The following is a 23,282-nucleotide window of genomic DNA, read 5'->3' as shown; positions in this document are numbered from 1 at the left end:
TGCACCCAACTTCCCGCTAATGTGTGTTGTTGTCGTCGTTGTTGACCCGCCCCCCACCAAAAGGCTCGCCAGCTGCCGCCTCCTCCCAGCATTGCTCCCCACCATCCATTAACTCTTGTCCTCCACAGCCCCAGTGACGCTCCCTCCACTCCCGGCCCCGTAATCTTCAGTGCTGCCAATGTGTGCATTTTAGCCTTGATTTGCTGATGTTATGACAGTCGGATGAGAAGTACTTGGTGATACGCACAGCAAAAAAGGCAATGAGCAAAATTATTAATCCCTTTCTGTAAAGTATAATAAATAGTGTAGGAATACATGCCCCAATGCACATTTTTCAAACATTCTTTCCCGAATCCTTTCATTAACACACGTCTGTTTCACATGCTGGCTTTGTCTCCTGGGATTCCGATTTAAAGTTGTGTAAATATTGCATCGCTGATATGAAAGATGACTTGTGGAGAAAGGAGGGTCCCTTAAGAGGGTACTGGTGGACTAAAACCAACAGCAGCAGCAGAAAACAAGACCCTGTGATGTGTAGCCGAAATAGTAAGGCACAGCAAGACAGGAAGAGACACTGAACTTGTACAGAGACTTGATTCGACTCACCTTAAGGTCCACAATACCACCTTAGACTTGGTCATATTCCCTTGCAATTTTAAGATGTATTTTGGAAAATTCTTTTAGCCAGTCTTCATATAGAAACCAGTTTTCTGATGTTATTAATCAGAACTGGTTTCCAAATGAAGACCAAAACAAAGAGCAGAAAATTGTAAAGAGAAAAGACGGATTAAGCTCATGTGTGAAAGATCAGCAAGTGGATTCTAATGCAGTAATGTGTGGGGTGGTTCAATATTAATGAAAGACTGGCAGCCAATATGTTCTAAATATGGAGTGGGGGGGGGGGGGGGGTGTGGGGCGGGGGGAGGTGGATTTAGAGGGGGGGTCCTGATTTGTAAACTATTACAAACTAGTAAGCAGGTGCATACTCATTATTGTGCTGAGTTTTGGGTGTTCAACCCTAGGAAGGATTACTCTATGAAGATGCGACTCCTTGTTCTTAATAATAATCCTTGCATTTCGTATAGCACCTGTCCGTGGGGAGGACGTCCCAAAGCACTTCACAAGATTTGTGGGTGAATGCGGCAGTCAATTTGCACACAGCAATATTCCAAAACTACTATGCAGTGAATTGTGATTGTTGGCCAAGGAACTGGGATAAATGCCTTTTGCTTTTCAAATTGTTATTTGAAACTATAATAACCACCTGAACAGGCAGACAGGACCTTGGTTTAATGTCTCATCCGAAGAACGTCTCGTCTGCCTGTTCAGATGCATGTTAAAGATGCAGAAAATCCATTTGAATCCCAAACCCTTCATAATCCAACAAGTGCCCCTCAGTCTTCTCTGATCAAGAGAGAAACATCCCACAGTAGCCTAGCTTTCTCACAACTCTGTCCTTTGGAAAATCTAACTCCAACAACTGAATATCCCTTCTAAAATAGTGACACCAACGTTTATTGGAGATGCTGAGAGATACAATTTTTAAATTAACCTCAACTCATATTTCCCCATAAAACACGCAGTCACTTCACTTTACAGTATATCCTATGAGATGCTTTGAGATGTCCTGACATGAATGGCAGGCATTATACCACACTAGCTGTACCTGTTGCAGCTACGCTTGCAACCAGTTTCATTTAATCGGCCTTCTCTCTTTCGTCTGGCATTCTTACTTGTCCTTGAAAGGCTTGATCTTCGCTTCTTAAGCATTACATTTTTATCCCTTAAGATTAAGAAAATGTGCTATTGAACTCATTAGCGTTCCTTGTCCACATATTTGCACACATATCCTTTTGGGAGGAATCCTTTGGGAGGACTCCTGGTTGAGAGGACTCCTTGTTGGAGTCTATACATATCTGATGAGCTTGTTTAGGCCATGATAGGAGATCCCTGATGTAAGACCTTTACGATGAGGTATAAATCATGTCTCTTAAGTCAATCGTTATTGCGTTTTTGATGGACACACAAACAGACATACAGACATTTTGTTTTTATTAGTATAGATAGATGCAAGGATCATTATCAGGGAATATTATGTTACACCCACAAACCAACGTTTGCATATTAGAACTACAAGGTTGATTCTTTATGAACAGGGATAAAATTCAGCCCCATTGAGTGACTTTCCTCTACCAGAGAGACATTAAAATGGACAGAGCTGCACTGATAACTTATCACAAGACAAAATCAATGTAAGGGAAAAACAGGACCGGAAAATAAACTCCAAAAGGTGGAAAACGATTGAATTATGAACTGACAGATGATGCATTGAAGCACTGCATGAAACCAGACCTACACTTCAAACAACCCTAAATTCCCTCACTGTAGCTTCCTAAGTTTGTGTTTGGAAAAATGTAGTAAATTAGCAGTACATCTGTTTACACAGAAAACCACAATAAAGAACTACAAATGTTCGAGTACCTAGAGAAGATAGTTCCAATCACAAGATTACAGTAAAATCCATAAACGTACTCTACAGATAACAGAGATCCATCAACACCTAAAATTATAAATAACAGGCCTTGGAAAGTTAACAATGATATACCAACTAGTAAAAGGAAAACAATTCCACAGAAATAGACGATGGGAATGTATTGAAATATACTATTTTAAAACAGTACAATCTTTGGATACAAGAAGTTAAGTGCCAGCATGCCTCAGCTGGTTGGACTCTCGCCTCTGAGTCATAACGTTGTGGATTCAAGATCATAGTCTAGTCTAGGCTGACACTCTGGTGTAGTAGTGGGGTAGTGCTGCATAGTTGTAGGCTTCGTCCTTTGGATGAGACATTAAATCGAGATGCCAACTGCCTGTTCATGTGGATGATGAAGAATCCATGATTCCATTTAAAAAGAGTCAGGAAGAGTCTCCCAACGGCCTGGCCAATAGTCCACCATTTAAATTGCTTATTCACTTCCTAACTCTTTTTTGGGACATTACTGTGCACCAATAAGCTTCTGTGATCATCTACAAACACAGTCACTACAGGAATTACCACAAAGCATTTTAAGATGTTACAAATTGAAAAGGGACTATTTCAAATGTAACGAATATTATTACAACTTGAATGAAGTTATGCACGAGACAAATAAATAAACAAGTGGCGGTGGGTGATTTAATATTACAGTTGTTGATCCTAATCCTGACTATAGAAACTAACACTAAATTGACTCATGGTTTTAAAGTAGTATTAAAAAATGATTTATATATGAGAGAGAGAGCGCATAAGCGAGTGAAAGAAAGGAGCGAGCGCCTGTCCCGGCGCTTGGTCACCAGTCCTCCAGTGAACTTGATCGTTTATTTAATTAATTGTGGGAACTTCCTGTGTGCAAAATAGCTGCCATATGACCACTACAGTTAACAGTAACTGCTGTGAAGCACTTTGACACGTTTCGATGTTATAAAGTATTGTGGAAATTGCAAATTCTTTCTTCCCCTCCTCAAGCAGACACAGAACCAATTGAGGAATTAGTGTGAAAGAAACGAATCCCCTTTTAAACCCCCTCCCCGAAAAAGTATAGAATGAAAACAGTTTGAACACTACCAATTGGCAAACATCATAAACTTACTTAAACATTGTTAATCTCGGCATCAGCCAGATTGCCAACAGAATTTAATTAAATTCTGGGCAGAAGTTTTTAATAACAATTATTACTCCTTCTCCACTGCTGAACTCTTCTTCTCCTGATATCACTTCAAGCCAAACAAGGGGAAAACAGTGATCACATCTGCAGTTGTTATCTCACTTGAACAATGCCTGCAAAATTCTGTCTTAAACCGTCAACCTTCAGATGCAAAGACTTTGTACGTTAATCGCACATGACCAGGCTGCTTAGCTTTAAAAGAGAAACATTACAAACAGAATCCACAGACTGACTGACTGTCTTACAACTGGCTCCTCTAAAGCCATGTTTAGATCAGTATCTTTTAGATTACTTTTGGACAGTATAAAATGGCCATATCTGTTCAGAGGAGGTCACAGTGGCTTTTTAATGGTCAACTGAACTTTGACAGCCTTGCAATCACTTTCGGCCATTTATACGTGTGCATGCTGTGTATGTATGTTGTATGTAGGCGAACGTTGCATGTATGTGCAATGCACTGTGCACTTGCGTGCATATGTATGTGTGACACAACACATAAGTACACATATATGGATTGTCGAACATATATGTGTATACAAACATCACTTGTGCACACGCTATAGTTTGGGTCGGTATTTGTAGCGAGGCAACTCAATTCAATAATGTGATCATTTTCCCACTGACTAATCAATGATTAGGACATCATTGTTTCAAATTTAATGAGGGTCAACTTAAATAACCAAAGATACTATGCACAACTTGGAAGATAAAATGCTGTTTGTGATGTGGTACAATGCAATGCAACACAGAGGGGCGAATGACTATAGACAGCAACAGCAAAGGCAAACAGTTTATCAGCATCATTGCTGGCTGAGATTTTACTGCAGCTTATTCTGTGTGATATACATCAGAGGATTTTTCTGTCAACAGTGGTGGACAGTGACGAATAGCAGACTCCTGCAATCAACTCAAGATGGCATTTATTTTGCTAATATAAAAGAATATTACATTAGGCATTACATACATTTATATTTATGTATAACTAAATGCTGAGTGCTTTCAGTTTCAGATTCACAATTGGTTTAGTCACGGAAACAGCTAACTGCTAAATTTTTTTAAGAAGGGGGTAGGGGTTGGGGGAGAAGAGAAGGGTTCATTAAGACACAAACATGCTGCATTGTTCAACCCACGAGACACAATTTATTCCCTTATATGGAAATGAAAGATGGTGCTCTTGATTTGACCTTTAGCTGTAGTTCCTAAAGAAAACTTTGCTGTGAAAAGTCGTGGACTACAGAGCAACTAAGTCTGAGCTACGACAAGTATGGCACCACATGCACATCATTATTGTTATATTTACGTTTAAACTAAAGCACACACATGGTGGATACCCTATTATCAGAATCAGTGGTGGTGGTGATGGTAAGGGGGGTAGGTCATTAATGGCATTACCTTAAAGTCGCTCTCCACGCTGCCTCATACCTCCTACTCCGCCTCTCAAAAGGCACCATACATATGCCTAAAGGACGCCCCCTATAACGTCCGCCAATGCTGCTCAAAATCATGAACTCCACCAACTCACATCTGGGGGGCGGTTAAACTTTCTTTAGAAAGAATCACCATTGCTCAAAATATTTCTCCGTTCCACATCTTCCATTTTTCCATACCTGGCCTGAATCACCCAGAAGAGTGGGATTAGTCGTGGTGGCCCAAGGAACAAAAACACTACTGCATAATTGTTGGGTTGAATGGACAGTGTGCCTTATGGCCACAGGAACAAAGAAATGATCAAATCCTGTGCTGTATTGATCAGTCTGAACATCTATTTCTTCTCGTACAGCTCTCAAGCGAAAATATACCCTACGCTTTTCTAAAGGCAAGTAGGACAGGATCAACTGCTTTTGTGGTGTTCTCTTCTATTCACTACTCAGTAGGGAAATAAACTCTACTTTGTTGTGCTTATTAAAGCTCTTTAAGTTAAATCCTACGTCCTCTAGCTCTGTTCTTATGGACAAATCCTGTTTAAATCTACATCATCGAAGCCACTCATCATTTTAAAGACTATCCTTCATCCATCTCTTTCGGATGTTTCTCATCTTGCTGTATATTTCCAAGATTCGCCAACTTTAATTTCAAACTTGCCTTCCTTTCAAGCTTTATTTTCTATACAAGTTGGCTTTAGTGCAATTTTGTTTCACACCCATACTCCCTCGTATTGCTGTGGATAGATATTTGTTAGGTAAGGATATCAAGGGATATGAGTTACGGCCATGATCTTATAGAATGTCGGAACAGGCTCGAGGAACTTGTGTGTATATATATTATATATATACTATATATATATATACACACATATGTACAAACTGGAAAATTGCTTAAAAAAAAATCCTGGCCAACAATCCCCCAAATACAATTGGTCACTCATTCCATGGCTGTTTGTGGAACATAATTGTTTGGCGTGTTCGCCTACAAAATACAGTCGCTATACTTTACAGTATATTCTGTGACATGCTTTGATGCATAAACTTGAAAAGTATTGCATCAAATGTAAGAATCAGTTTTTAAGGCCTGTAGACTGACAAAGCAATAAGGTTCATTGTTAAAGAGGAATCAGATTTATGAACAAATCATTTGCAAGATTCACTTGGTTGCAAGTACACTGCCAATCTTATTGAAATGTATCACCTTCCATTTACTTGTGCAAAATGTGGTGATAAAACAAAACATTGCCTTTCTCTAATTCTAAATGTTTGTCTTCATGAATAAGATTTTTGCAAAGTTCTCTCAGAAGATTTGAATCAGACAACACTAGCACTGAAGCATTGGAAAACATGTGTCAGTATACAGTATACAGTAGGCAGCCGAGGGTAACCAGCCAGCCTTTTCCCTCATTCTTTCAGCAGATAAAAATGGTTAATACTCCTCAACAGTTTGGTGATGGAAATGAATCTTCTAGCTGTCATTTGTTTATCCAGAAACACTGCACTCAAGAAATAAGGAGCACATCTCCGAGTGTGCATTAAACCACACACAAAAATTAAATGCACCACTCTTACATATGGCCCAGTTGGGCAGATATTAACACTTCTCCAGCTGCAGCAACAGCAAAATAAAATGTTTGCCACTCCTGTACAAAGGGAATACTGCGATAAAACAGGGTGTGTACAGGTTTGGTTGCTGGTAAAATCACTACGATCAATGAATACAACAACAAAATTACATTTGTGTAGAGCCTTTCACGTCAGGAGGACGTCTCAAGGCATTGAACAGTCAGTATTTCGGACCCGAGCTAGGGGTCGGGATCGAGGAGGGTGGAGGGCAGGGGTGGAAGGAGGGTGATTGAAGGCACAGTCGAAGAGGAGGGTCTTGAGATGGGTTTTGAAGGAGGCAAGTGAGGGGGTGAAGTGGAGGGCCTGTGGATGGAGTTCTAGAAGGTGGGGACAGAGTATCTGAAGGCCCGCCCGCCACTGGTGGGGTGGGCGAGGCAGGGGAGTGGAGGGAGTAGAGTGGAGTTCGGAGGGAGTAGGCAGGTTGGGAGGGAGTTAGGAGGTCTCAGAGGTAGGGGGGAGCAAGACTATGGAGGGCTTTGAAGGTGAAGACCAGGATCTTGAACTGTATCCTGTGTGATGGGAAGCCAGTGGAGTCAGGCGAGGATGGGGGTGATAGGGTCATGGAGTCTGGAGCAGGAGAGGACACGGGCTGCAGAGTTCTGGATGATCTGCAGCCTATAGAGGGAGGAGTTGGGGAGGCCGACAAACAGGGAGTTTGCATAGTCAAGTCTGGATGTTATGAATGCGTGTATGAGGATTTTGGCAGCCTGTGGTGTGAGACAGTCGCGGAGCAGTGGCGAATACAAAATGCTCAAGGCACTGAATTAAATTACAGAAATTTGACTTTACAGTATGTTGAGCATCAAATAAATCATGGATGTTAGTTCAGCTGTAAAGCTTGATTGAACTGTAACACATAGCAGCTTTGGCAATGGCCTGTGAACACACTCTCCTGGGGGATAATCTGGTGCGTCCAGAATGTTTGATGATCCAAAATGCTCATCAGCCCCATTGCAAAACAGCAAATATTTCATTTCAAAAGAACTCATCCTGATTTAAGAAAACACAGAGAGATTTTGTGGTGAACCAATTAGTTAGCAGATTGTGCTTTCATCTCTTGGACCAGAGCTTGAATTCAATCCACACAGATGGCATCAAAGCCTATTCTCTCTCCACTGTAGCCATACTTTGAGTTTAGGCACCAATTCCTAATCAGTATGAACCTACAGCAAAATCCTACTCACCAATCAACACAAATCGACAATCTCACTCAGGCCATCCCAGCCAACCCATGTGTGCTCGATGCAGACATAGGGTGTCCTCCCTGAATTGCAAAAATAATTCATTCCCGTCAGCAATATCCTTTGCAGTGATGAACATTAAAAAAAATTAAATTACTAAGAACAATCATTTAGTAAACAGAATATGCTCAGCTGCAGAAATGTCACTTGTGATACCTCCAGAGTTACCCCACTACTCATTCTTCGTACAGTATGTTACAGGCAATGACAGCACTCCTGACAGCCCATTCTCCGCAGCCACTTCACGCCTTCTGTAATGCTTTCAAAGTTATATGATGTAACTCGGGCTAACAGATGGTTTCTGGTATTGAAATGAACAATATTTAAATAGTGTTGTTTCGCTTTAACAAGTGTAACTGGCTACCGCAATCATTTGTCATGTTAGTTTAAAAGGCATGAAAACAGCTGTGGAACAGATTGCATTGCATGCCAGAAAGCACATGAGAATCAACAAGATTAGCAAATTGTCATCCGTATTCTATTTATTGCCAACTTAAGGTGATTTAAAAGTGAACCACGCAAGTGAAGACCATTTTGGTACCTTCAATTTAAAAAAAAATATTCAAATACAGTTACACACAATTCATCAATCCTCAGGATATCTGGACCATTATCTGGCTCCCTTCCCTCAGATAAGATGAGTAAATGTAACATTTCCATGAGCAATTCCGGAGAGACTGTGAAGACTGTAAGTCATTTGTAGTAAATGTACGGGTTGCAAATCAACTGGAGTGGATCTTTACAGTCTCTCCAGGATTGCTCGTTGAAATGTTACATTAACTCATCTCACCTTCCACATGTTGACTGAGTTCATGTGAGCACACCCAATAGAAATACCGAGGACAGTTTCATTGAGAATTTATTCTATGTACAGGGTCAGGTAATCTACACAGATAAACACACACTACTGTAAATACAACAGCATGCATTTATATAGCGCCCCTCATGCAGGGTAGTGCCCCTGAGTGCTCAACAGTGGCGGAGCACGACACCGAGCCAAGGGGAGGTGAACAAAGGCACAATTGAAGAGTAAGGTCTTCAGGTACATCCTGGAAATGGGTTGAAGATAGAGAGTGTTCCAGAGTTTTGGGGCATAGTGGCTGGAAGCCCGGCCGCCAATGATGGAATGAAGAGGATGAGGGACATGCAGAAGGCCGGAGCCAGTCGAGCAGCAGCAGTGAGTTCTGGGGTCAGCAGGTCGGAGAGGTAGGGGGGTTCCAGAACGTGATGGGATTTGATAATGAGTGTGAGGATCTTGAAATCGATTGTTCGGCAATAGGGAGACCGTGGAGCCTGGCTAGAACTGGTGTGATGGGGGTATGGAGTTTAGTACGAGTGAGTTTGTGGGCGGCGGAGTCTAGGATCAGCTGGATCTTGTGCATGATGGAGCTGGGGAGACTGGTGAAGAGGGCATTTGAAAAGTCAAGTCGTAAGATGACGAACGCATGGACAAGTGCTTTGGCTGCGTCTGGAGCAAATGACAGTTGGAGGTGGGCAATGTGGTGGAGGTGGAGGAAGGCGGTCCCGGTCAGGGACTGGATGTGGGGAGGAAGTACAGCTGTGGGTCAAACCTGACGCCTAGGTTGTGCACTGGTTTGTTAAGTCTGAGGGAAAGGCCAGGGAAGTTGAAGAGGTCAGAGCTGCAGGAGAGAAGACATTGACGGGAGCCAATGAGTATGGTTTCTGTCTTGTCAACATTCAGCTGCAGAAAGTTTTCGCTCACCCAGGTCCTGATATCCACTAGACAAGCCGAGAGAATGTCGGTGGACCTGGAGTCGCAGCTGGAGGACAAAAAGTAGATTTGTCTGTCATCTGCATACATGTGGAAGTTTACCCTGTGTCTGCAGATGATATCGCTAAGAGGGAGCATATAGACGAGGAAAAGGAGAGGGCCAAGGATGAAGCCCTGGGGCACACCACAGGTGACCGGGCAGGGGGAGAAACCTTTTGAGGAGATAAAGTAAAAGCGGTTTGTTAGGTAGAACTTTAACCAGGATAGTGCAGTCCCACTAAGGTGCATGAGGGAGGAGAGGCAGTGGATGAGGATGCATTGGTCAACTCTGTCATACGCGGTGGAGAGGTCCAGGAGAACGAGGAGGTCGACAGAGAGGACGTTGTTTGCGACCTTGACAAGCGCCGTCTCTGTGCTGTGGCAGGGCGGAAACCAAACTGGAAGGGCGTGAGGAGAGAGTGAAGGGAGAGGTGTGAGCAAAGCTGGTTAGCGATGCGTTCCAGAGCTTTGGCAAGGAAGGGCAGCTTCGAAGTGGGTTGGTAATTTGTGTGGTTGGAGAGGTCAAGGGTGAGTTTTTTGAGGTGGGGAGAGAATGACAGCAGTTTTAAAGTGGAGAGGAATAGAACCTGAGGAAAGCGACTGGTTATCTGTGTTGGCTACCAGCGGCGAGAGGAGGGGGAGTTGGGTGACGAGTATCTGGGTTGGGGAGGGGGGGTGGGGGTTGAGGCAGCAGGTGGTGGGCTTCACCTGGGAGATGGTGGTTGAGAAGGAGGTGGGAGTAATCGGGACAAAAGAGTGTAGGAAGTGGGGAGTGGTAGGGGCCCTGGTGGAAGGAGGGGGTGGTGTAGATGGTCTAGGGCGTGCGGAAGGGGACATAGAGAAGGAGGATGCAGCCAAGTGGATATTATTATTGATATAAAATCTCATTCTGGGACACAACGTTTAAGCAATCGTAGAGCTTTACAGCACAGAAGGTGGTCATTTTGGCCGATTGCGTTCTGTGTTGGTTCGTTAAAAGAGGAACCCATTTGCTCCCATTTACCTGTCTTTTACTGACACCCCTAAACAAATTACTCACTCTTCATTCTTTGCATACTAATAGAAGACAGAACCTGAACTGTGGGACTTTGAGATCCTACAGCTTCAGGTTGACTTGAAGCATAGCAGCGATTGAGCATAATCATCCTGAGTAGCCAAGACAAAGGAAATAAAGTGTAGCGAAACAATACAAACTAATCTAAATAGTTCCCTTGCTGCTAGTCTGAGACTCAATAGGAAGCACTAATGAAGAGACCCCTGCAAATACAAGTATGTGCAGACCACTATCCGATTTGCTTGTCAACTGTGGTTTGGGTTTACTCAAAGGCTGGTTTCTGGATGAAAAAATGCCTGCCTAAATCTACAAATGTTTCCATCTACATACATAAAGAGAATGCTCTCACATCTACAGATGTGACGATGACAGATTGAAACAGCAAATTCAGGAGTAAAGAAGATAGTTATTTAGTAAGGAAATAGATTGAGGGATAAAAGAGATTTAGAATCATAGAATTATACAGCACAGAAGGAGGCCATTCAGTCCATCATGCTCTCGAAAGAGCCATCCAAGTTAATCCCACTCCCCCGCTCTCTCCCCATAGCCTGGCAAATTTGTCCTCCTCAATTATCTATCCACTTTTCTATTGAAAGTGGTTATCGAATCTGCTTCCACCATCCTTTCAGACGGTGCATTCCAGATCCAAACAAGTCGCTGTGTAAAAATATTTATTTTATACACTTGGAATCTGCTAGATGATCTACTATCTTTTTTGGTGCTGTACATTCCTATGTTTCTACCTGGGTGCTCTCCTTTTATGGGAGAAAAACAAGCAGTTGATATTTTAACACTATGATTTCATAGACGGTAGATATGCTGCTACAACGCCTTGGAAATACAGACAGACTAACCAGGCCCAAACAATTGGTAATAAGAAACTAAGTTGGGCAAGTAGTTTCTCCATGGTTATTCCTCAGCTTTTTTTCTTGAAAAGAGAATCAAATGAAGAATATGGCCTGATAGAATTGGATAAGAATTCTCATCCAGTGGGAGTGGGCACCCTCTCTATCAATAATAATCATCCTTGCATTTGACATAGAGCCTTATCATGTCTTCGAGATGTTTCAAAGCGCTTCACAGAATGTTTACTGTATATTTTTGTGGGCAAAACGCGGCACCCGATTATGCACATCAGTGTCCCACAAACAGTCGTGGATTGAATGACCAAATTATTATAATTTTCTTTAGGGGATTATAACCCCGGAAGGCGATCTGCCAATTGACTAACAACCGGGTTCCTACTTACTGCTAGATAAACAGAGGCGTGTGGAATAAGAAAACTTGCTTATCCAGGAATCAAACCCAGGTCATCTTGCTTGCGAGGCGAGTGCTCTAATCAATCCGCTACAGGACTCTGTATTAGTTAAAGCACTCTGTATTTGTTACAACACTCTATTAAGACATTAAAGCACACTCAATTTCCATTTACCATCAGTGTTTTAAATAGTAAGTGCTTAGAGAAGACCAGGATGTTACAAATCACTTATAGTGGATGATTTTGGGTTGGGTGAATCCTTAATAACCAGGTACTTTGAAGATTGGATGATAGATTGCAACAATTTCAAGTATGAGTTGATCATTGGTACATCAAGCCTATCCGGTCAATCTCCCACAACATTCTTTTGATTAATCTTTCAATCTAAGAACAATGAATCATTTGTTGATAGGAAGTTGCAGGATGCCAAAACTCCTTGATTTAAAGCAAATTGGCCACTATGTTCGCCCACAAAGTACACAGTCACCTCACTTTACAGTGAATCTTGCAAAGCGCTTTGAGATGTCCTCCTGATGTGAAGGGTGCTACACCAAATGTAAAGATTATTATTAATAATAAAGCAAATAGATTTCTATGGTCAACACAAGGGAACTTGTGGATCATCTTGGAGACAGAGAGAAAGTAAAGGAATTATCTTCATCAACACATGGGCCATAACTCACTGTACCTACAGACCTTCAGAATGTCTACCTTTCTCTCCCCCTCTCTGGATGTCAGAAATTCAGAGTACATGCAAAAGAGACCTGCTTTTGATACTCAGGTCACCTTTGAGAATCTGCCATGCATTCTTCCTATGCCTGTAGTACCAGGAACTCAAAAATGACTTGGCAAAATGTGCAGAAGGTTGTTAACAAGAATGTAAAAGAGATCAGGGGATCTTCCCACTTAGCTTCTGTGGACCCTGCAAGCCAAAGCCCTGACAGGTTGAGTGATCCTAGCCAGACAAGCTTGCCCGAGACAGAGAAAGTAGATTAATGTTTCAGGCACAATGCTGATGTGATGATTTTTCTCCAACAGTCGGAACCATAGATATCTACAGCACTGAAGGCCATTCAGTGCTGACTCTTTGAAAGAGCCCCATATCCCTGTGATTTATTGCTTTTCAACTATTTATCCCTCTTGAAAGCTATATAGATTTTTCCTTGACACACTATGTAAAAAAACCTCCTAATTTTCCTCTTTTGTTCCCTTGCTAATTATCCTAAATTGATGCCTCCTCTCACTGACCAATGGAAATAATGTCTTTCCTGTTATGATCAATATGATTTATTTCAGATTTTTACCATTCAGTTTGAATTCATATTTCCAGTAAGAAAATCTGTATAAATTGACACCCATATTTCAACTGCAATAGATTTGCTGGAAACATCTCAATTCTCAATGAGCAGCCTAAACTCTTGGCTTCATATTCTGAATGGATGACCTCATTGTCGTTGCAAGCCCTCAATTTTCCTTAATCCCATTTCCAAGTCAAGAGACTCAGTCATTATCCACCTGTGTCCGCTGTGGTTGAGGGTCAGGGACAGGGGATAGGGAAACCTGGGAGAAAAGCCACATGCGTCAATACAAAACTGCCCCTACTGTGCTACAGATCTCATCAGATAAACCTTGATTTCCTTTTTCCTGGAAAGATTTTGAAGCTGAAAGGCAATAAAGAGGAGCCAGCCAGCACTCTAAATCTTAAAAATTATTGTGTTACATTATAGCTGCAGCATTGCAAAAGGCCAACAATAACTGGGAGCTTTGCACATTTTTCTTCCACATATAGAACCAGATTCTAAAGACTTTCTAATGCTCACCGCAAAACATTGAACAGGAAGTTTTCCAGTTCTTTCTTGTTGTACTGTGTATATGACAACTGCGCAAAGTTCCAAGGCCACTCTAACCCATGTTGCTGCATTTTGTATTTAAGGTAGCCTCTTCCTCAGGAAATACTTCCTTACAAAAGATACTTCATTTTTAAAAAAACAATGAGGCAGAGGGTGAAGCTTCAGCTACTCGAAGCCCCCAAACGAAGGAAACAATGCCTGCCCCTGTGCGTGGAGATAACATGTTAATGTGATTCCATACAGGAAACAGCATCTTCTGTAGATCTATGCTCAGTGAATTGTTGAATGAACTTCTGCTCGCAGTTCACAAAACAAAATTACAAAAACTGATGAACAATAATTGCAAAAACACGTGGTCATATCGCTGAACTAAAACATAAATCAAATCTTTAGCAACCGGTTGCTTTTACTTATTTTAATTAGATTTATCCAAAACTGTTTGAAGGATATGAAACTAGCAATTGATATAGTAATTTGTATAGTATGCATTTTAGGGAAACTATTTTAACTCTAAATATTCAACAAAGGAGGGCACAATTTAACAAGCACTCTTTGCAATAGGGTAGCTTCATAAGTTAATTCAAAACAACAAAATACACAAACTTTGCATTAAATCCTGTGAAGCACCTTGAAATGTCTCAATGGCACGATAAGGCATTATATCAAATGCAAGGTTATTAATATTTATATATTATGTATATTCTATCTTGTATATATTGTATTATTATACAAGCTTTGTATTAAATTGAAATGCATCAGGCCCATAAAGGTAATTTGTCACATCATTTTGTTGTGATCATCTCATTGTCATCGATTGTTGGAATAACACTGATTTTGAATATTACATTTCCAAATTGCACATTACAAACTGGTTATAAATAATCCTTGCATTTGATGTACTGCCTTATTACTGCATTGAAGGAACTATTGCAAGGTGTAGTGAAAACTGCGCATCTGTTGGCCAGGTCACCAAGAGAAACCCCCTTCTCTCTGAAATAGTGCCATATTGAACATCCACTTGAACCCAGGCAGACGGCATTTCATACTACACCTTACCCGAAATGCTGCATTGGGGTGTCAGCCTGAATTATGTGCTAAAAGTTCCAAAGTGGGGTTTGAACCCACAACCAACTGACTCAGAAGAAAGAGTGCTGTAAACCTAGTCAGGCTGACCCACCCATTTCTGTTACCTGCCATTTCTAACTTTGTTTTATTTGCTCTTCATCAGACAATTCCCCCAGGAATTGAAGTGTTCAGTTCCTTTTCTCTTCTATTGAGGATATGGTGCCACAGAGCACCTTCCAACTAGTTTACACATTTACGAGGGAGTCTTCATTATGATTGCTGGCAAACTATTTGATCAGAATTTGAGACTGATCTGATTGGAAGCACCTTTCAACAGGGGTCTCTGGATAGCAACTGGGTAGCTTGGCCAATTTTCCTCTTGCTAACCCTGTGACATTGGGACCAATTGCAGTGCTGCAGTCGTGATCAGCGAATTCAACACAGGATTCGAACTCACTCTGATGGAGCAGGTAATGCCTTTATCCATAGACCATCTAGGTTTCATACCCTTTCTGATCTATATAGAAAAATGACTCACTGTGCCCACCAACGGATAAATGAAGCCAGCACCAATACTGGCACGTACATCGCGAATAGGTAGAATGAAGCCAGTGGGAACTCCCTTTCTCTCAGGCTGATGAGAGAGTGAAAGATGAGTTTTTGCCATGCAGATTGGCAAGTCTCCAAAACCCTATAAGCAAAGGAGAAACTTAATTATTGAACATACAAATAAACCAGAGACAAGCTATTATATTTGATCAGAACAGTGTGCCGTAATAAGTCATACGGATCAGGTCAATTTTTAGTGCTAAGTTAATTTCAGGAGGCAAAGCAGCTGGGAAGCCTTTAGCCTGGGGACAGGAGGGTGGGAGAGAGTGAAAACGAAAAAGGAGGTGATGGATAGAGAGAGAGAGGCAGAGAAATAGAGGTCACAGATGTTTCTTCGATTAAGGTACAATTCATGGAAGCAGGTTGTGTCTTTTGTGAACTAGAACCTCAACCTTTCCTGGTTAACACAACATTCAATGTAGCCGGCTTTCAACAGAATAATTAACATTTTCTCTTTTGGGACAACAATTTTCCATTCTTTGAAAGCATCTTTGCGTTTTGCATTAACTCTGTCCCAGGTCATCAAGCAGGAGAAGGTGGGAAGGTATGAAGCTTGATGTGTTCAGGATCGGGTTCGATTTCACAGCAGGGTTCAAAGCAGTGTAGAAACAGACATTATCATATCAAATACTATACGATGTTGCTGAGCCCTTTGTCAGAGAAAACAAATGATAAAACACTAATCTACTGGCCCCTTAAACCAAGAGCTCTCACCTGTTTGACATACAAATCCACTTTGGATTGCGCTTCTGGAGACAGTTCTATGTCCTTAGCCCCATAGACCTTCTGTGCTATTGTTCTGATCTTTTCCACAATAGGCAACTGTAAAATAAAAGACCAAAATAAACTCACGACCAAAAGTTGTGCATAAATAAACAGACTGCTACTGTCAGTTGATGATGTTTGCAGATTTGTTTCTTGGATTCAAGAGTTAAGTACCTGAGACCAGTTTGATAAGATTTTGGGAGGCTAAAACTAAATGCCTATACTCTAAGAAATGTTTTTGCCACAGCAGGATTTTAGAGAGAGCTGCTTATAATAGCTTGCTCTACAATTCCACACTCACTGTCCACCAATTTTCTTATATTTTTTCCCCACCATTGAAGGTGGTAACTTGTTGTTTAGGCACAGACTGCCCAATGGTATCTCACCAAAATGCTCAGTGCACATGGAGTGTCAGCAGTCATCATGGGTGAGCTCAATGTCTACAGATGCATAGGGATCAATGAAGGGAAATCAGGAGCAGTATCTGACACTGAAGGTAACTGCAGGGTTTCTAACATGAACAGAACTATACACTTTATAATTCCTTTGAAATGCCAGGATTTCTCTCCACATTTAATGTATATGAAATGAAAACTAATTGCATTATCTGTCATAAAAGCACGTTGACTTTGAATAAATGTGCATTTTTTCTTGACAAAATGAATGCAAAGATTCCTTTTCCAGCATTGGCCCTTTGTTTTCATGCTGGACTGGCTCCAAGCAACCGATTTGCGACTGAACAAACCAATAAATAGGAACAATGCACAATTCAGAAGACTAAGAGCAATCTTCAGCATCCACCTGGATTCTCTGCTTTCTCCTTTGTGTAAACAGACCGACATGAGACCTGTAGAGAGTTTACATTCACATGCCAACATGGACATAGAACACTGGTATTTTACCAGCAATTGTGCTAAATATTGAATACACAAAGTGGTATGGAAAACCTCCAAATGTTTGGCTTTGCAAGTAATATTATATGGCAAGCTCACCGGGTTAACTTAATAGGTACAAGTTGTCAGAAGCAGTATTTACCCTGGAATACAGCAATTTACTCCTACATACAAACATCTGAAACGCACGCAGAAATCAACGCATTATTCAGTAGCTGAGAACAGTTAGTAACAGTTAGAAATCAGACAGAAATATACAGCTGACTGCAGTTAGCAGTGCATTCCTTGGTCTCTTGAGGATGCCTGTTAGCATCAACAGTGGAAGATCTAATGCCCAGTTCTTGCGGTGAAAACGGTGACGAATTGCTACAAACAATGTAAATCATGGCTGAGCATTGAGCTTTGCTAGTGAATTGTGGGTGCTGGAGCCCAGCCACTTGATGCGATGGTTTCGCAACACGTGGATTATACCCCTGCAGTATGAATGCTACTCAAGTGGCAGTTGTATGAATCAGACTTCCCTGCTCCCAATTAATTTGCTGTTGCAAGAAATGGAACTTTGCTTACAGCTCTATAAACAGGACATTAAATACACTCAACTTTTGTTTCACACTGAAAAGGAGTATTATCACGTAATAAAATGCAAATCTGAAAGAACTGAATTATTATTTCAAGTTGAAAGTTTTCCCTTTGTCCCTTTTGATTGCATGCTTCTCAATCCCTGTCACCCCTGTCGACAAGCCAGGCTACCTTTTCACTTCCAGAGGAAAAACGGTCATTCAATTCATAGCTGTTTGTGGGACATTGTTGTGTACAGATTGGCTGTCATTTTCTCCTAGAATTGCTCAGTCACTATAGTTTATAGAAAACTCTGAAAGGCTTTGAAACCTTTTGACATTATAAGGCACTATATTAAATACAATTATTATTATTATAATCCCTAATTGGTGTTTACTTCAAAACTGTTTACACTTAGCAGGAATTCACAATGAAATATTAAAACCGGTGTTTTGCAAATGCTTGCATTATTTTAATACGACATCTTTCAATTGTACAGTTGTATAGTTATTTAACTTCTTGCAGATGGATACATTACATGAAATTTTGCAACGCTCACACAAATAATGTAAAAATGATCAAGTGTCATTTGGGCTGCAATCTAGGGACAAAGTAGTCAATTACCCATAGGCGAAAGAGAAGTTTCATTATTTGAAGTAAGTAATTGGTAACTGCTGTAAAATACATACACAATGTGGCAGGCCAGATGGGTACCTGTTCAAAACGATAAGCAGATAATTGCAAAATGCTCGTCATAGAGCTTCCTCATTAATTTGGCTTAGATCAATATTGATCACAAAGCTAGGATACTTGCTATACAAGAATATCAGTCATCTGTGGGTGAGAGTGACTATTACTGACTGTTATGGGAAGGATCCCTATTTGTGCAATTATAACAGAATCCGGTTAAGAGTATGAGGTTAACAGGAGCTCCATACAAGTGTCAGTATTCCAAGTTAGTATTCACACTTACTGGCTCACAGATGCTGATAACACTGATCCGACTACTCTTCCTCCTTTGATGCAAGATACCATTTAACACTATTTATAGCTTCCTTCTGACAGCTACATTATCCTGGCAGAGTTGATAGCAATTCATATTCTACCCTCGCCACATATTTTACAGTGCTGACCAATCAGCCGCAGAGTTTTGATTGAAATAGTACCTGGTAATAAGTCTGAATTTTTATCTGCCCTCAATCCTTCAACCAACAAAAGCAGCCCGGCTGGTCAAAACATTAACCTCGTGTTTTTAGAGCAAGTAAATCGTCAAATGATTACTTTATGATATATTAGATTGCATAAGTGTGCAGTCAGAAAACCAATAATTCTTGCTGATTAGTGAGATCAAAAGGTGAAATGCTTTCTTGCCCATTTTGCTTAACAATGCAATGACAAGTTATTAACCAAAAACAATTTGGTTATATATAGCCACAGCTACCGTAGGAGCTCAGGGAGCAATCTTCCCCTGATGAAGGACTTTGCATATTGGCATCTCAATTAAAGGGATGAAATCTCCTTTTTCTCCCCACTTCTACATTAGCTGAAAGGGTTGCAGGTGAAAACAGTTCATTCAAGAAATACTTTCTGGCTACAGAATGTCCACAGAATAGCCAAGTTTCCAAGGATCAACCTCCTCTTCCTTGTGAAGTGTTCCAGCTGTTGTGTTTTGTCAGTGTAGTGCCTGACACATACAGAAACCCATCACCATGCTTAAAAGTATTTGAACCAAATAAAGTTACACATATGATTGCTGCCTGCACATGGAAATGTTCCTGTGTGGAGTGGAATGCACACTCTCCCTGGAGGGATGCATCCTGCTTATCTAATGCCTAAGCACAGGTTGGCAAGAATCAAGGATTAGAGATCCCAGTGAGTGGATTGGGGTACTGCTGGACTCTAGCTAAAACCACACAGTTTATCATTGAGAGCACAGCTGGGCAAACTAAGACCACTTTATTCTTCAGGTCTTTGGCTTCCAGGGTTGAAAAGCTGAGTGAGGAGAGTCCCTGCTCTCAGTTCCCAGCTGTTGATTACCTTATGGGTAAAGAAATACTTCCTTGTCTTAGGCTATTCACACGCATTAATCATCAGCCTTTTCCTTTCAGGTTTAACAGCAGCTGAATGGAAACATACCCTACCCCAGTGACTAGTCTGCTCCTTCAACTCCTGCCAATGAGCCAAGCTGGCCGGTCAATCATCAACAGTGTCTTGAAGTACTGCAGACCCACTTTTAGCACTAATGAACAATGGTACAGTAGTAAAGAATTCAGGCTGCTCTAAGCTATGAGAGGTAGCCATAGGCCTTGGGGTTTAGGAGTCACTCAAGCTGTTTGCGTGTTCCTTCACATGGCTCCATTTATTGGTGTAGTATTGGTGAAGATACAGGAGCAGGTCACTCATCTGCTCTCTCTGGCACAGCTAATGTGAATGAAGGATACTATGGAGAGACATTGTCAGGTCCTTTTGGACATTACCATTAAAAACTAAAATGATAAATTGAAAAGAATTAAAAAGTGTCAGAATTCTGCTACTCAGCAAAACCCTGAATTTTATGATTCCTGCTCCCTCCACCACCTTTTGGCCAATGCTTTTCTAACACAACCTGCATAACAACAACAAACAACAAATTTAATTTGTATAGTGCCTTTCAAGTTAGGATGTCCTAAATACAGGCTAATACCCTACTTTCAGGGCAATGCAGAATCACCCTTTCACCTGAGGTAAGGCTGCAACTAATGAAGTCTGCTCAGTTCTTCTGACACACTAACTATGCCAGAAACCTGCACAGTTTTATTACTCTATGCTTCATAAGAAATACCACAATGACATGTGGTATTAATAAGGTGCGCAGCAGGACCTGGTGGTTTATGGAAACATAATCCCCCAGCAAGTCTGGTCTACGTAATTCAGTTACCTTTGGGATTGAAAGTTATTTCTTCAGCATTGCTCAATGACATGTTTGAACAACCCAAGTCTGGCTGTGAAATCTTCTATACATTTATAAAAATCAAGACTTTCTGAATTTAGTTGTGGAAAGTTAATGTATATATCATATCATACAGTGGCTAAGATAAGATCTCTCTCTGTCTCATCTTCTTAAAATAATGAATCCTAATAGCTTCTAACTGGTGTATATCGACTATTTGTCTCATCCACGTTTGGCCTGGGCAGTTCAAATGAGGGTGTTATAATAAGAATGTAACCTGGGTCATGTCACCACTTTATTTTTTCTGGGCACAGGCTGATGAACGAAAAGTGGTCAACACTTAAGTTTTACTTGCAGTTCACCAACAGCAAATCCAGGGTATTGGAAGTTACTGGGCCATTTTTGTGTCATTGGGCTGGATTCCAAATATATAGGTTCCATTTTGTTCAATTGTCAAAGCAGACCTACTGCTGTGAACTAATTGGCACAATAAATAGTTGTTGATAACAACATCAATATCTATAAGATCTATTTGTGCTCATCTGGAAGCATTGCCACAGTTACACTACATGCTCAGCATTAATTTGGGACAGCCTTTAGAACTGATGTATTTTGCATCATTACTTAGACCACCTGGAAGAGTGCTGGCATTTGTATAACTGTCAACAGGATAGGACTTAAATACAAATTTGATTGTACAATATAAATTTTAAGGAAAAAAAATCTGACAATATACTGTATTGTGATTTAAATTCCATTTGTTAAGAGCTCACTTTTTGATTCTAGATTTCACTGGTGGTCAAGAAGTCAGAGGACACAAATGTATTTGTTCCAGGGGGTATCCATCCACAGAGCTCAAGTCAAGGTGCATGATATTCCCTGATGTAACGGCTATAATATCATAACATCTTAAAAGAGCTTCAAAGGTAATTGGTGTAAGCAACCTAAATTATAGAGAATTGTTTACAAAAACACCAGGAGAAACATTTTTTGAACAGGATAATGGAATCTTCAAGTCCACCTGGAAAGGTAGCTGTGATTTTGGTTTGATATCCAAAGGATGTCACCTCTAATAAGTCTCCAGCACTCCCAGATACTGCACTGGTATCAGCATACACTATGAGCTTGAGTCCCAATGTAGAGCTTGAACCCACAATCTTCTGACCTGGAGATCACTGCACAAGCTGGCATCACACTGGATACGTAAGCTTAAAGTGATCCTTTCAGTTCACTTAATTCGTCTTTTGGATGAGACGTTAAACCGAGGTTCCCATCTGCCTGTTCAGGTGGATGTAAAGATCCCGCGGCACTATCCAAAAAGAGAAGGAAATTTTACCCGGTGTTCTGACCAACAATCCCCCAAATAAAAAAAAAGATAATTTGTTCCATGAACGTTTGTGGGATATTGCTGTGCGCAACTGTGCTGCTGCATTTGCCTACAAATATAGTCACAAACGTTTTGAGACGTCTTGAAGATGTGATAAGGTGCAATATGAAATGCAAGGATTATTATTATTTTTTCACAGTAAAATCTTGTGAAGCCCCTTTGAGTCCTTCTGACCTGATAAGGGGCTATATCAAATGCAAGGATTAATATTATTATTAATAATGGAAAGGACCTAACAGCGCACAGGAAGAATTTATCAAAAAAGGATTCATCAATCACAACTAAGTTACAGAATATTTAAAAGGCGGCAACAGTTCTATCCAAGAGACATCAGCCATTGGCCTGTTAACGGAGATTTGTAACTCCAGTTATGAGTGTTGGACTGCCAACAGTAATATTATGTCAGTTTTATAGTGCTATTCAAACAGCTATACAGAAGTATTGGAATTATAAAAGCACCAAGTAAATAAAAGTGTACTGATAAAAGATTTTCATGCATCAAAATAACTTCTTGGGTTTCAATTTCTTTTTCCAATTTAACAGCACCAAAATTGATTTTATAATCATTCTACTAATGAATACAGAGGAAATATAAAAAAAAGAGCAATTGTAATTCTATTAAAAAAACATAAAACATACCTAGTTATTGGCCCAGTTGGAAGATTGTGGTTTTACTTCTGCACAAAGTAAAAAGTTGAAAAATGTCTCATGGCTCTAAGTTCATAAATCTAGAACAAGTGGATCTGTCCGTTCGCCAATAAAAATAATAATAATCCTTCCATTTGATATAGCGCCATATCACGTCTTCAAGGCGTCTCAAAGGGCTTCATAGGATTTACTGTGAAATGAAGTGACTGCAAGGACGGGTCTTTGAGCTCAGAGTCATGGCCTAGCCTGACACTTCATTGCTTACTAGGGGAGCCCTGCATAAGTTAAACCGAGAACCCATTCCACTGCTCAGATGGAAGTTAAAGATGCAACAATCTTCCGTTGTCCTGTTCAACAATCCACAGATAAAATTTGGCGCACAATTTTATCTGTTTGTGGGATACAATTGGTTGCTGCATTCAACTGGTGAATCCCATGAAATGCTCAATGATGTAATGAGGTGCTATATCAAATGCAAGGATTTTATATTATAATGCTAA

General features: G+C 40.7%; 1 protein-coding gene across 1 annotated transcript in view; it reads right to left on the bottom strand.

Moving 5' to 3' along the window:
- mthfd1l (methylenetetrahydrofolate dehydrogenase (NADP+ dependent) 1 like) overlaps nt 1-23,282 on the bottom strand; it is a 127,817-nt gene that overhangs the window by 27,220 nt on the left and 77,315 nt on the right. Inside the window, exons 24-25 of the mRNA XM_007894417.2 lie at nt 16,317-16,424; nt 15,580-15,684 (exon numbers count right to left, since the gene is read on the bottom strand). Coding sequence (XP_007892608.1) covers nt 15,580-15,684; nt 16,317-16,424 — 213 coding nt within the window. The remainder of the gene's footprint in view (nt 1-15,579; nt 15,685-16,316; nt 16,425-23,282) is intronic.

This window comes from Callorhinchus milii, unplaced genomic scaffold (genome assembly GCF_018977255.1).
Source record: "Callorhinchus milii isolate IMCB2004 unplaced genomic scaffold, IMCB_Cmil_1.0 Scaffold3, whole genome shotgun sequence".
Taxonomy (NCBI): domain Eukaryota; kingdom Metazoa; phylum Chordata; class Chondrichthyes; order Chimaeriformes; family Callorhinchidae; genus Callorhinchus; species Callorhinchus milii.
The sequence above is the reverse complement of the archived record's forward strand: the minus strand, read 5'-3'. Positions and strand labels throughout refer to the sequence as shown.